This window comes from Vidua macroura, chromosome 6 (assembly GCF_024509145.1).
Source record: "Vidua macroura isolate BioBank_ID:100142 chromosome 6, ASM2450914v1, whole genome shotgun sequence".
Classification (NCBI taxonomy): Eukaryota; Metazoa; Chordata; class Aves; order Passeriformes; family Viduidae; genus Vidua; species Vidua macroura.
In genome coordinates, this window is record NC_071576.1 from 61592009 (window position 1) to 61606650 (window position 14642).

A 14642-nucleotide genomic window follows, 5' to 3' on the forward strand; every position below is an offset into this window, starting at 1 on the left:
TCTGGCATAAACTTGGCAGCTCTGGAGAGGAGCCAGGACATGGTTAGGAGGGAAGCCAGGAATGGTGAGATTCAGGGAAAGAGTTTGTTGGCAGCTAGAAGAGGTATTGTTTTAAATTATACTAAAAATGCAAAAAAAAAAAAAAAAACAAAACCCACCCAAAAACCAGTCTTGGAAACTTTTCAGTCTTGCTAGATGCACCGCAGTTTTTCTAAATTAGTTAGTTCAGCCAAAATATAATTATTCTAACAACATGGTAGCAATCCTGTTGTGCAGGCAGGGCTGGGCATCCGTTCTATATCTTACTTTGTGCTACTGTTTGAGACAGACATTTTCTTTTAAGTGCAAACTTGCAATATTTGGGTTCAACCAAAGTGTACTTTCAAAACATGTCAAGAAAACGCACGTAGCGAGCTGGCTGTGGAAATGGGAACTGCACACGTGTTTAGGCAGCTTTGGGGAAGGGCAATTATGGAAAAAGATTGCTTTGCTAATTTATTTAAATACTAATTTACTTTCAGGAGGTACATAGCTTTGAGTAATTATTTGCGCGCGTTTAAAAATATTTATTTACAACAAAAGCTGTTGAAAATGCATTTGAGTATAAAGCATGGGGCTCCACCAACACAAATTCAGGCATAGGCTGTGTGCTAAACTTACCCACTGAAATTAATATTGTGTGTTTCTACTGGATTGAGCTCTTAATGTACCACAATTTTAGCATTACTACTATTAATCAAATCAATCTTGGTTCATCTGGATTCCGTATTAGGAAACAAATCTGTCTTTTCTCCTCTGCTCTAATTTCTAGTTCTCCTCTGCTCTCCTGTCAAAATTTTTTTAACACCCAAAATCCGTCCTCTCATTTTGTCAGTTGCTAAAAGATTCAAAACCTCACAAAATTTCTGTCATGAAAATGTTTAAATTCTCAGTCCTTGCACTGCGTAAGTAAAGAAAGAGAATGGAAATTTTTCTTAGGATGGCCTCAACTTTTCTACATAGTACATATAAACAATCTCAAAATCTAAAAGGAAAATAAGACACTCCTGTTAAAAATCTACAATGAGATACAATTGCCACCTATATAAATATTTGAATTACATGGACTTTTTGAATGTATTTACATTTTTATTCTCATCAGTACAGTAACATAATTTTCATATGGGCTTACATACTGCATTGAAAATAAGGTATTTTAAGAGCACATCTCTTTCCAAAGAGACATTAGGCCTATATTTTGGTAGAGGGGCTACTTCTGTATCTTTACATTCTGGTAATATAATCCCATCACTGGTTTTATTTTAAATCATTTAATTAAGCATTAATACATTGAATCCTACTTCAATTTCATCACCTAAAACAGTGCTTACAAACATTCTTTTGTACTGGGACAAAACCCAGTTTATACCTAATATATAATACAAATCTACACAATTATGCAATACCTAAGTATTTAGTATGACAGCAAAGTATCCAAGGAGGAATTCAGATACTCCTCCCAAGTCCAGGCAAAATTGTAATTGGGGGCAACAATTTCTGTTGTTACCAACAGGTGAAATCCTGACACTTCATTTGAAAGAAGGTCTCAATAATAAACACCAAGCAAGTTCATGCCAAATAATATGAATCTTACGAAATTAAAGCAAATTTTGGTGCCTGAATTTTCAAGAAAAGCTAAAAAAAAATTTTTTTTTTTAAATTCTGTTACATTCTGTCATAAAGCTGAAGTAAGCTTAGCACCATAATGGAGACAGCCACACTGAACTAAAATGAAACAGTGGTTGGATATCCAATAAATGAAATAATCCCTGATCTTTTTGAGAAATTATCACACAATGACATGGTAATGATTTACACAATACACAAATATTTACCACTTGTCGTTACTACTTCATCTCCAAAGGATTTTACATTGGAAATATAAATTACTAAGAAACAAGGCTTAAATATTTTTGACCATTTATTAATAATTATTGGTCAAGAAATTTCAGAATTACCCATACACCTTCTTTTGGTAAAATAAGTTAGGTAACAGCCCCTTGTGCTAGTTTTATAGAGAGATCCAGTTTGTGCACATCTTATTATTATTCACAAACAATAACAGGATAATAGTAAGATTCAATGTATTAATGTATTATTATTATTATTCACAAATCCCCAAAAGAAATGATTAACAACTGCTCTGCCAAAAAGTGTTATTTGATAATTGATAAAGACTGTAAAGTATAAAATTCTGTAAGTCTTCTAACTCCAAACTGATCAGTGCTGTTTTCAGTGCTTGCACACAGCAAATTGACTAACTGAATGTTGAATTTTGGATCTAAAATGAATGTACACTCAGGCCACGGGAATACAAGATGACCACTAACAAATTCTGGTGTGCAGAAATCTCTACCAATCTCACAAGAAAACTGAACACAAGTGCCATGTCTTTGCTGGAAGACTCGAGGAATAAACTTGGAGGTTTTGCTACAAAGTACAGTGCCTTCAGTGATGAGAAATCCACACCTGGGCATTCTGACTGAGCAGGAATCTTCTTTCACCTTTGAAGAACCCTACTGGCTACAATAGAACTTAGGTATAATATCCTGTATGGCTGAAACCAGAGAAGTACTGATTTTGGTTGACTTTTTATAGGTAAAATGACATTACTACATAATATACGAATAATAAATATATATATATAAATATTATAATATATACATGATTTATATATTATTTGATATATTAATATCTAATATAGTAATAGCTAAATAACATAGCTAGTTACATTAGCTAATTTAAAGCACTAATGAATATATTTGAAAAATTTTATACAAGCTGCAGAAGCAAAGAAAGGACAAGCAGTGAAGACAAGAGCAGGCAATTAGATGCAACATACTCATAAAAATGGGAAGAGAGTAACAAAGCATCTGTTGGTCAATATGTTACACAACATATTAATCCCAGATTTTGGTTGTTCTCTTAAGGTTGCTTTTAATAACATTTCTCTTGATAGTTGCCTCTGCTGTGGGAATTCTGCAGTGTTTTTGCACATTACCATAAAAATGTCAGATGAAGGTTGATGACACCGTGTACAATTAATTTTGATAAATTTTCAGGAAGAATAACGAGTCAGGAAATAAAAAGTAAATATCGCACACTATTAAAAAAGAAAAATATCTTTGGATCTTCACTGACTTGGGTATTACTTGAGCTATGAAACCATCTGAGGCCAGCAAACCCTGGCACCTTACAGAATGAGAAGTATGTCTATTCTGCCATTGAAGGGCAGACCTAAAGGCCAACAGTGAAATGAGAGATAAATTAAGAAGTCAATAACAACTCCTTCTGCAGCCTAAAAAAAAAAAAAAAAAATGAACCAAGTCCAGCGGTTCAAATCAAACGTTCCATCTGTTGATCTCCAAGAGCTTCACAAAAGACAGGCAAGTGCTGCATTCCTCATTTACAAGTCAGCAACAAGCACAAAGGTGACATGTGAGCTGGCCAAAGCCAAAAGGCGGCCAAGAGCGAGCTGGGATCCCAGCTCAGCCTCTCCCTGCAGCTCTGCCTGCCCCCCTCTGTCTGAGCTCTGCTTTAGGAGGCTGCATCCATGGAGCTGGGGTAGCAGCAAAACATCATGAAGATGGTGTGGGAGTGGGAGCCCAGAAGGCTGGGTGCTGCAAAGCCTGGTATTGTCTGGCTGAAAGAGGTGACAGATGTACAGCGCACTAAAGGGCGACACTTTTTGAGCTGAACCCTGTCCAGTGCTTTTCTCTTCTCTTTCCTCAGCTTTCTGTGACTGAAAGCACAGGCTGCAGGTGACTGTGGGTGCTTCTGCTGCATGGGGCCCTTGCACAAGTCCTGCTGCATGGAGGAGGTGAAATAAATCTGATTGAGCCCTTCTCCAGTGCAGGGTGAGTGGCTGGGAAGAAATCAGTACAGGATGTGGGCTGAGATGAGCCCAGCACCTCCCCTGAACATCATCTGCTTTTCACCAACGAGACTGCCTCACTGTTATAAAAGTTACAAATCTATAGGTTATTACTTGAATTGAAGCAGTGAAAAAATGAACTGATCATCTGAGCAGATTCCTCTAGAAAACTGAACACAGAAAATACGCCACGCTACAAGTTGGTCATAGTGCAGTATAGAACAGAGATGCAAAAGCAGTCTGAAGATGAGTCATTACAACAGAGCCCCAACAAAACTGCCAAAATTACATATTTGAAACCAACTGGCTTAGCTAAAATCCTGTGACTCCACTGGGAGTCATTCATTATAAGAAAAAGGTTCAGGGGTTCCTTTTGTTGCCATTTTGCCTGAAAAAATAGTCATTGCAGTTTTCTTACCAATTTAGAAAGGCTAATGCTCGCTGCAACTTTAATTCTTTAAACAGAGAATCTCATTTTATTCCCAGGTGACCAAAAAGAACCTGCACTATTATTTCAATTAACAGCACACAAGCATCAAAGGGAACACCTAACTGGCGTTGACAACCAAGTGGCAAGATTCTGAAATATAAAACCACTCAAAAAACGAATCCCTTATCCAGTACAAAATGATAGGCTGTCATCAGGAGCAGGCTGGCAGAGCTGGGTCCAGATGGGAAACTGGCTGGGCAATAAGGAGAGGTAGGGTGGAAATGATGGGTGGGCTGGAAACGAAGGGAACCTAAGGCAAGACATGACTGCTCCCTCTGCTGGCAAGGTCCTCCCCGGCTTTAATTTTTAACTAATGAGTAGGCATTTCTTTAATTATTTAGCATCTAGCCAATAAATAATGCAGAGCGCTCCTTCCTCAGTCTGTTGCTGTGTGTTTGCACATTTTTGAACTTATGGTGCCCTATTTCACTAGAATAATTTGCCATAGAATTAAGGCTCAGATGGATGTCTAATGGAGAGTTCCTGGCTTTGTAATTTTAATTCTTTGTAAAATGGAAAGCAAGATTAAGCTATTTAACCTCCAATATATTATATTTTACAACGTATACTCGTTTCATATTTAATTTACACATTTCATAATATTACCACAAATTGCTTGTCATATCTTACCCTAACAAGGACCCCTTTATGTAGCAGTAAGATGCTATAAAATTAAACATTCTGCAATACAAACACACTAAATGACACATCATACCAAAAACGTATCCTTCTTCTAGGAGTAAAATCCATGACCAGTGAATCCAGTGACAATGTTTGCATTAAAACCTAATTAAAAGACGAAGACAAGCCATTCGTGACTCGATCTGTGATATAAATTAATAGCTGCAGTAAGAACATTTAGGAAAAAATCTGTTCTAAGATTTTGGCCTACAACCAGAAGCTCCCAGAACAGGAGGGATCAGCTTTTTTTGCCCACTGTTCTCATCTGAATCCTGGCTGCAAAGCTACTCCAGCTCCCAGCTTTCCAGAAGGCTCCATCCCAGGAATCCTCGCCTGCCATTTGGTTTGCTGATTTTAATCTCACAGGACTTTCTTACAGTGCCTCCACTATGCTGAACTGGCACTTGCTCCTAGAAGTGAGTTATTATTAAACTTGTAGGTCAATTGTGGCACTAACAACTCTTTGGAAGCTTTCAGCCACGGTGTACAATTTGCTGGTCTAATTAAATATTAATTCTAAGTGTTACATTCTGTGGCTAAGAGCTTTTATTTTCCATCATCAGTCTGGAAGAGAAAGAGGTTACAAGGCTAATTTAATATTTTTTTTTTCCCCCTAGCATTAAAGCTTAACTACACAGGCATGAAAACATCATTAAAGATGCAGTATTCCTTTTTATTATGATTATATTCTAATTAATAGAGAATGTCTAAACAAAAAGTGGTAGACCTGGATTCTGAAATTTCAGGATTTTTAAACTACACCAAAAGTTCCCATCAAAATGTTTCTAAGCACACGTTGCATAGAAGTTCAATATTTGGTTCTGTGAAAATCACTTAAGATGGAAAATACATATGCAAGCATTTAAATGTAAAATACTTTTACACAAAATTATTGTTCTTTGTTCTGATTCTGAAACAGAACAGATAAACCCTATATTTAATGCTAGAGTCACAGGGCTTATTTTTTTCTTTAGCTCAAGAACCTGAACTTCTACTTAAGCAAAAAAAAAAAAAGAAAATACTGCTTCAGAAAAAAATATGCTACCTTCCATTTTCTAAAAGAATTACTTGCTTAAAGCAGTAACTCCTTTGCCCTGTATGATTTCAAGTCACTCTTCTAATCTTTACTTATCAGTGTCCAAATGGGCTCAATAAGAAGCCTCCTCCCTTCTGCTTCCATAACAGTTGTGTCCATGTCTGGACACTGGGCATTATATTAACTGCTTAGTCCAGTAGCCAAAAGATTCCATATGCTGGAACAGATGACTATCTCCATACTGTGATGGGATATTTAACTGTTTAGGTCTAAAGCTGCAGTTCAAAGATTTGCTTCTCCATCTTACCTCACTGTCACAGGCGTATTTTCAGTTTATACAAGTAAAATGTAAAATGTCAAATGAAATTGCCACGCTGCTCGTGCACTTCTCCAGTTTAACGTGTGCATTTTGGGAAAGAGGTTTTTTTTTTAGTTAAAGAGAGATGGTGAGGATGTGTATATAGTGGCCTTCTGAAAAGTAAAATTTATTAAAATGACAGGGCTGTTTTAGGCATGCCAGTTCAACAAACAGTGTGACTGCTCATCATGATGCAGTTAATTTGGTTAACAGACAGCTAATATGTGGAGACAAACACGTGCTTCAGATGTATATTGCATTTGCTTTTGAAATGGGTAGTTGTTACCAAATCAGAAGTGGTGCTGCTAGAACACAGCCTGTTGGCAACCAAAATCTGATTCTATGAAACCACAGAATACTTTTATTTCTTCTACAGCTTGATTAGCAAGTATATCAGCAATAAGAGAAATGAAAAAAAAAAAATACTGTTTCCCAAATTAATTTTTTAATAGGATACTTCCCTGAGCTTCCTACTCAGAATTTTAAAGATGCTTTTATGAATGTCTAAAAACCAAAATACTCATAATCCTGAAACTATGTGGATAACCCAAAATACCTGTCATAAACTTACAACTCTTGATACTTATCTGTACAGTCGTTAAAAGCTACGTCTCACATACAACAAAAAGCAACATGCAACATTAAAAAGCATGTACAGAAAAATACTCTGACCATTTCATCTTCATGGCTTCTATTCTGCAGAGGAATTTGAAAGCTTCCTTAACCATGACACAGAAGCCACATGATGCTGGATCTCAATGCAAATCTTCCTGCAGCTACCTCACCAAATACATTTGGAGGTTATTCAGCACTTTACAGCAGGGAACTCTCAGAAGTGAGAGCTCTAAGGTAGGCAGTCACTCTTAGCTCTTGCCACAGGAGTAAAGATTTCAAACTGTGAGAAATTCACCAGCTATAGGAGCTCACATCTCATAATCCTATATTAGCAATGGGTTCTGAAGCACTCCCTTGCTTGACTTTTGAGTTTAGCTGCTAAATCACTCAGTGTGAGCACAAAAGGCTTGGGATGTGAAAAGGTTTGTTTCTCAATTTTTCTACACTGAAACGTACAGTAACTTCTGCACTTGGGTGAATTCAAAACATCGAAACATTAATATTGTAGGAAATTAATTTTTTAACCTACCGGATGAAATGATGAAAATTTGCTAAACAGAACTTCAGTCTCTGAGGACAGGCTCTGTAAGAAGACTTATTCATACTGACTTTTCATTAGTCAATTAATTTCCCTTGGTACGTGCTGACTAATGTGGGTTTTAGTCCTTACCAGTAATACCAGCTTTGAGTTCAAAATAAAGCATGGCTTTAACAAGTGCTATGCTTTCCCCACTGAATATAAAAACCCACTCAAAAAAAAATCTACTACTACTTAAGTGACACAAAATCGGGAAGAACAGGAATAGAATTTAAAACATTTTTTAGTATTTTGAGGGAGAGATGTCCTTGGATTTACCAATGATTTCTAGTAATTAAAGTAAAAAAAAATAAAACAGGAAAAGATTTTAAATTCTAATTTAGAACTTTTCCATTATAGACAAGTGACAATAAAGTCCTTTCATTCACACAATTGCACAATAATTCTTTTTCTAAATGTAGGTATTTAAATGCACTGATTATCAAAACGCAGAAAAAGAATTCTTACTTGCTTTTATAATATTCCTTAAACTTGGGAATTGTAACAACAAACGAAATGCCTCTTCAGTCTGCCCTCCTTGATCAATGCTAGATTTTAAAAATGGAAGTAATTTTCCCTTTTCAAATGTACCATATGATTTCTTAGGCACAATGCATTTTCAAGAAGCTGTAGGAAGACTTGAAAAATAACCTTCCATCAACTATTTTAATCACACTTGTAAGTAGCTCAATATTTATTACCTGACAGACAGTGTAAGATAAGAGGATGTGCAATCGGTAGAAAATATCAATCAAGTAAAACTTGTCATGCATCACCCGAATAAAATTCATAATTGGATAAATTTTTTTGTGTCATTTTCTTGAAACCCTCTTCCAGAATAATGTGTTCCTATTTTTGTGGTTGAGAAGAGAGAATTTTCTTTTTTCTTCATGCACTGCTTGCCCTAGAAGTTTCATCAATAAAACCCCCAAAAACTGTGTGCTTTAGTGGACTACAATTTTTTTCCAATCACTCTGGAAAAACCCCACACACAAACTGACTTTTTTTGCAAACCAAAATACAGCCTTACAGAACACCATGAACTGTCCCCCCAGGCTGGATTCATCAGCATTATCTTTGGATAAATGAGATTCCAAGTTATTAAATCTAAGACAACGGATTGCTGGTATAATGTAAGAGCCAAACTGGTGCATGTGTATCACTGAGGGAAAAACATCAAGAACAAAAATCACTGTTTAATGCTCTGTAATCACTGAAGAGTCAAACCAGACATGAGAATGTAGGGAAAGTGAACAAACAATAACAGCATTGTTTTATTATGTAAAAAGGCAAAGTGGCTGTTTAGAAACAGATTAAGGAGGCAGCAAGAGAAAAATTACAGACCAGAATACAGAAAATAGGAAATAGGGAGGATCATTTTAATGTCTCACCAGCCGAGAAAAAGGATAATAAATGAAAGGTAAAGGCAAAATGAAACTTTCTGAAGGAGAAAGAAACCATGTAGATTCAATTTGTGAACTCCCTGTCGCAGTACAACATGCAGAGTATTTGGCAAAACACAGAAAAGAAAACCATTTCAAAAAATATAAGTACATATATTTTTATATATGCATTATTCATATACTTCATATAAAAACCAGGATTTGTCTGGCTTGAAAAGACATTGCCCCTGTCAAAAATCACTACCACCAATTATTTTATTTCTTCTTCACTGGAGTATCTAGTACTGGAGACTGACAGAGGCAAGATAAGCTACGTCACTACCAAAAATCTACTTTTTCATGACAAAGCAGGCAAAGACAAAACTATTTTTTTTGTATCTGTCACCCAGACAAAACTTTGAGTAAATGTGATTTTAAACTTACATGTCCTTCACGAAAATGACACATGTGAAGAATTTACTTGGAGGCCACCCAATTAATTTAGTTAGGGGCTGAACTACAGCCTGGGAAGTGGAGGAACTATTAGAGAGTACTAGAGCAGTTCAGGGAAAAATATGAGGAATTCACTACATCTTCAGGAGAACAGTGTGAATTCTCTATTTCAAGGAAAAAAGGGGAAAACAGTGTGAATTCTCTATTTTAGGGGGAAAAAATGGGGAATTCACTACATCTTCAGGAGAACAGTGTGAATTCTTTATTTTAGGGAAAAATGGGAATTCACTACATCTTCAGGAGAACAGTGTGAATTCTTTATTTTAGGGAAAAATGGGAATTCACTACATCTTCAGGAGAACAGTGTGAATTCCCTATTTCAGGGAAAAATGGGGAATTCACTACATCTTCAGGAAAACAGTGTGAATTCTCTATTTTAGGGGAAAAAAGGGGAATTCACTACATCTACAGGAGAACAGTGTGGATTCTCTATTTCAGGGAAAAAATGGGGAAAACAGTGTGAATTCTCTATTTCAGGGGAAAAATGGGGAATTCACTACGTCTTCAGGAGAACAATGTGAATTCTCTATTTCATGGAAAAAATGGGGAAAACAGTGTGAATTCCCTATTTCAGGAAAAAATGGGAATTCACTACATCTTCAAGAAAACAGTGTGAATTCTCTATTTCAGGAAAAAATGGGGAATTCACTACATCCTCAGGAAAACTGTGAATTCTCCATGTGCTCAATGCACTGACTTGAATGTTCAGCAGATGAAGCACGTGCTAGAACTGGCTGATCGAATTAAACAGATACACACTTGGAACAACAAAAAAAAAAAAAAAAAAAAAAATCCCTGTGTGTCTCACTCTGCTGGGAAGAAGGGATGCTTTCTTTACTTTTGTGGTGCAGCAGAGAGGAGAGGAGCTGTGCAGAGGGAAGGAGAGCAGCTGCTGTGATCATCAGGCAGCTCCGTCTGCAGCGAGCACATGTTGGGCCAGCATCCCCAATTAACAGTGCCAGGGAGGCTGCACACACGCTCCCAGGGGCTCTCTAACTAACTCCCAAGTCCTCTCTGCTTCTTGGAGAGGGCAGCAACAGCTCAGCAGGGCTCTGGGAACTCACTGCTGTGGGCTAGGAGGGACCCTCAGCAGCTCTGCTCCTCCTAATGACAGCCCTCCCCACGGCGCGGTGTACACCAAGTTTCACAATTAAAAAAAAAAAAATGAAATGAAATTAATGCCCTTGTTTGTTTAAGATAGCTAAGCAAAGATCCTGCACATTCTGTACATTTCTTTTTTTTTTTTTTTTTAATTCAGAATTTTCTAGCACTTAATGTAAAGATTAAAAATTCAGTTATTTAAAAAAAACGTGGTATAATTTCAGTCCTAACTGTCTGGAATTTTTAAACACAAGCCAATAATCAACTTCTTGAGTAAGTTTGAAACAAGCTTTCTGTCTTAGAGACACTTCTGTGCTTCTCTAAAATACAAATGGACTTTTTCTTGGCATGGCATATAAAGAAGACTACAATAGAAAGGGTTGTATATCCCAATTATGGACAGGCAATTCCAGGGTGTGAGAAGTAGGACCATAGTTTTACATTTACAAATTTTATTTCTTGCATTAAATTTAAGTGTCCTTCTTTCTGAAGGCAGATTGCCACCTAATATTTAAAAATAATAACCAAGGAGATGGAGGTATGTACTACAAGAGAAATATTCATACGCTTTGGACTACAATGGTAAAACTAGAAAATCGACCTTCTTTACTTTCAAAGGATTAATTGCATTGGTATCTTAATAAAAAACATTTGCAGGTATTCAAAGACCTTTAACAAAATGCAGTACATGTGAGTCATGTATCTACCTAAACCAGGATTTAATCTATTGATAAACTCACCTACTATGGAAATATTTTGCATAATCTGAGGCTTTACCCAGTACTTTTTTACTATAATCAAATATCTAAAATTACAGGCTCCCTATGCATTGTGAATAATAATATTTTTGCTTTTGTAAGCTACAGTACCACTCACAGAACAAAAGGCTACCTACATTTTTCCTTTTGCTAAAAAAGTTTATTTTCAGAAGATGCATTTAAGTCTCTGTATGCTGTCAGGAAAAATGCTGTGAATTGTTTCTGATTTGGCAGTTGGGAAAATGGCTCATGCCACAACTGGCTTGCTCCTAGTCCCAATATAAGAGGATATTAGAATTATAGAGCAAATTTGTGCCTTTAAAAACAAGATCAGATATCACTATAATGAGCACTTTAGATAAAGACAGCAGACTGCAAAGTCTTGTATTGGTACTCCAAAAAGCACTGGGAAAGTGCATAGAGATGCTGGAAAAATAATTGAAAAAGAGATTTCTATAACTACACTATTTGCTTTCCCTACAGTTTCTGAAATTTTGACAGTTTTTAAAAAAAGGAATAAGACCCACATTTGGCATAACTGTTCTTAAAATTCATAGCTGGGTACGTTTTTTGTGTCATTTTCTTGAAGTCCTCTTCCAGAATAATGTATTCCTATTTTTGTGGTCGAGAAAAGAGAATTTTCTTTTTTCTTCATGCACTCTTTGCCCTAGAAGTTTCATCAATAAAACCCCCAAAATCTGTGTGATTTAGTAGACTAATAAATAGCATTCCTAAAATAATTTTCTACTTAGTTCTTCATAGATTTTGCAGCATGACTCTTCCCACAAAATCATAAAGCATAAGACACAGTCATGTTTTAAGTTCAAACTTTGAACAAAAAGATTTTTAAAAATGTCCAGAACTGCTTTTTTTTTGTTGTTGTTTTTTTTTTAGGTTTTGTTTTTTTCTTTTTTTTTTTTTTTGTTTTTTTGTTTTTTTGTTTTTTTGTTTTTTTTTTGCACCAGAAGCTTTAAACTTTTGCTAAGTGGTATGGCAGCTCTGCAATCCAGCAAAAGCAGCATTCCTACCTGGATGAGGTGAGCAGGCACGGTGATGATGCAGGCTGACAAGGATTTCCTGAGCAGGCCACGCAGAACATAGAGGAATTTTGTCAGGCTCTGAGGATCTTCAGGAGTATCACTGCAACAAACATCATCACCCCACAATATGGAACCCAGGCTCTGGATTCCTATCCTCAAAACATTCCTTTGTTTTTTCTGTTGAGGGAGGAAGAAAAAAAAAAGAATTTGTTATTTTTTAAACGCTAGGAGGAACACAATTTTTAGAATGCATATCCAGAATAATTATGTGTTTTATGTAATCATAGTGATGATGTTGATTTTATAAAAATGCAAATGGAATGGGATTTTTTTTCACTGTTTAGATATCATGGATAAGCAAGTACAAATATAATAGACACATGGAAATACTGAGAACTCCTAATTTGTATTTTTTAACCAGTTAAATATAAGTGTATTCTGAAATAAAATCCAGTAATAACACTAGGACCTTTTATGTCCTTTCTCTGCTCCATCACTGTCCTAAAAATCACGTAGAAGAGTATTTTCTCCCAGCTCTAAGACAATCTGCTGGAGTAATCAAACACAACTTCTCCCTCTATTTTCACCTTTCCACTGTGTCACTTCCATAACCTGACTATTCCACTGTTTGCTTCAGTTCCACTTTTTCTGCTCCTTCTGAGAGAACAAGGTCACTGCCTTAGAAGTCTCCAAGTATCCCTGATGTCCCTTTCAACAGAAAGGAAGGAAGTTGTAGCCACAGCTGTGGGAACACAGAGTCTGATGGGGACATCAGCAGATTGTCCCTTAAGGACCACACCTTGACATGAGAGTTTCTGGTCTGCTTTAGAGGCCAAGGTAAAGCTCCTTTTCTGAAGGGACAGAAGATGAAGTCAAAGTTGTAATTTGTTTAAGCAAATATATCTCTCATGATGACAATTCCCATTTCTGCTTGTTTGATGTGACCTTTCCTGGTGGTTTTTGGAAAGGATTTTAGATATATTTGCTATCAATAGCTGAAAAAGAGACAATGAACTCCCTTGTTGAAAGACTTCCTGCACAAGGTAATCAAAGAAACATTTAGGGTTTAGGGTTCATACTTGAAGACCAGCTTCTTTAATTATAAACACACACATATATAAATACTAGTTTTGATAAGTAAAAGCTTGTAGGTACTTTTCACAGGAGAGAAGTGTTTTGATAAACTGCAGTGATGCCTCAGGTTCAGCTGTTCTATTTTTCACATTCTGTGCTGCTTCAGTGTGCACTTCTGAGCTTCACATTATGGGATGCTGAGCTCTCTGCACAGAGCAGGGAGACAAAACAATTCCTGCTCCAGCTGGGCACCAAGGACAAATGATCCAAAGCTCAGGCCCAGGAGCACAAACAGCGTGGGCTGGAGAGAGAAAAACAAGCAGGATGGGAGTGCCTGGGCTAAAGCTGGAATGGGACAATGAACTGCAAGGTGCAAATGGAGCAGAGCTGATCCCAGTGAGAGCCCCCGGGAGCGCTCGTGCATTTTGGGACCATTTTGGTTCCTCTTGGCTGCAGCCCTGGCTGGGCTCTGGTGCTGCCCAAGGTGGATCCATGGAGGAGATCCTTTGAATCAATCCCTGCTTTGTTCTTTAGCTCTGCCCAGACTCTGCTCTAGCCCAGCCTTCCCAAGGCATCAGCAGATATTAATTTCCAACAGCTGGAATAAACAGCAACTATCAAGCACAAACCACAGCACAGCTGCTCTGGAAATCCAGAGGAAAGGTTTTGGGAAGACAAGAGGCTGCTGTTCCCAAAGCTTCCTTATCCAGGTTGGATAGGCTGAGCCTGGGTGGTGAGACACAGTCAGCCCCTCGTGGCTCTGCTTTTATCCTCTTGTGTGTCTCAGCCAGGGAGCTGATCTGCCAATTCACTCCCAGTCCCTGGGGAAGCAATCTGGGTTTCAACTCTGGCTTCTTTAGTCTCAGGCTTTGCAGCCTTTTAGGCTTTAGTTACGAAAAGAGAACTTTTTACACTACTTTATGAAGATCAGGACAACAGTACGGGATAATACAACACTTCTCTGTAAGGCATCCCCTCAGATCAGGGGTTCAGTTTTAAAAAAAATTGCAAAAAGTGAAGTTTTAGTAGAATATTCTTTAATTACTTCTGATCAGAGCAGATTCAGGCAATTCTTGATGTGCACTTAAGCAACAGGAAAAAACC

At 37.1% G+C, this 14642-nt stretch overlaps 1 protein-coding gene across 1 annotated transcript in view; it reads right to left on the minus strand.

Annotated features, from left to right (window-relative positions):
• The window catches only part of ELP4 (elongator acetyltransferase complex subunit 4), a 137433-nt gene that overhangs the window by 79613 nt on the left and 43178 nt on the right, over window positions 1–14642 (minus strand). The window contains exon 7 of the mRNA XM_053980829.1: window positions 12453–12641. Within this exon, the coding sequence (XP_053836804.1) occupies window positions 12453–12641 (189 nt within the window). The remainder of the gene's footprint in view (window positions 1–12452; window positions 12642–14642) is intronic.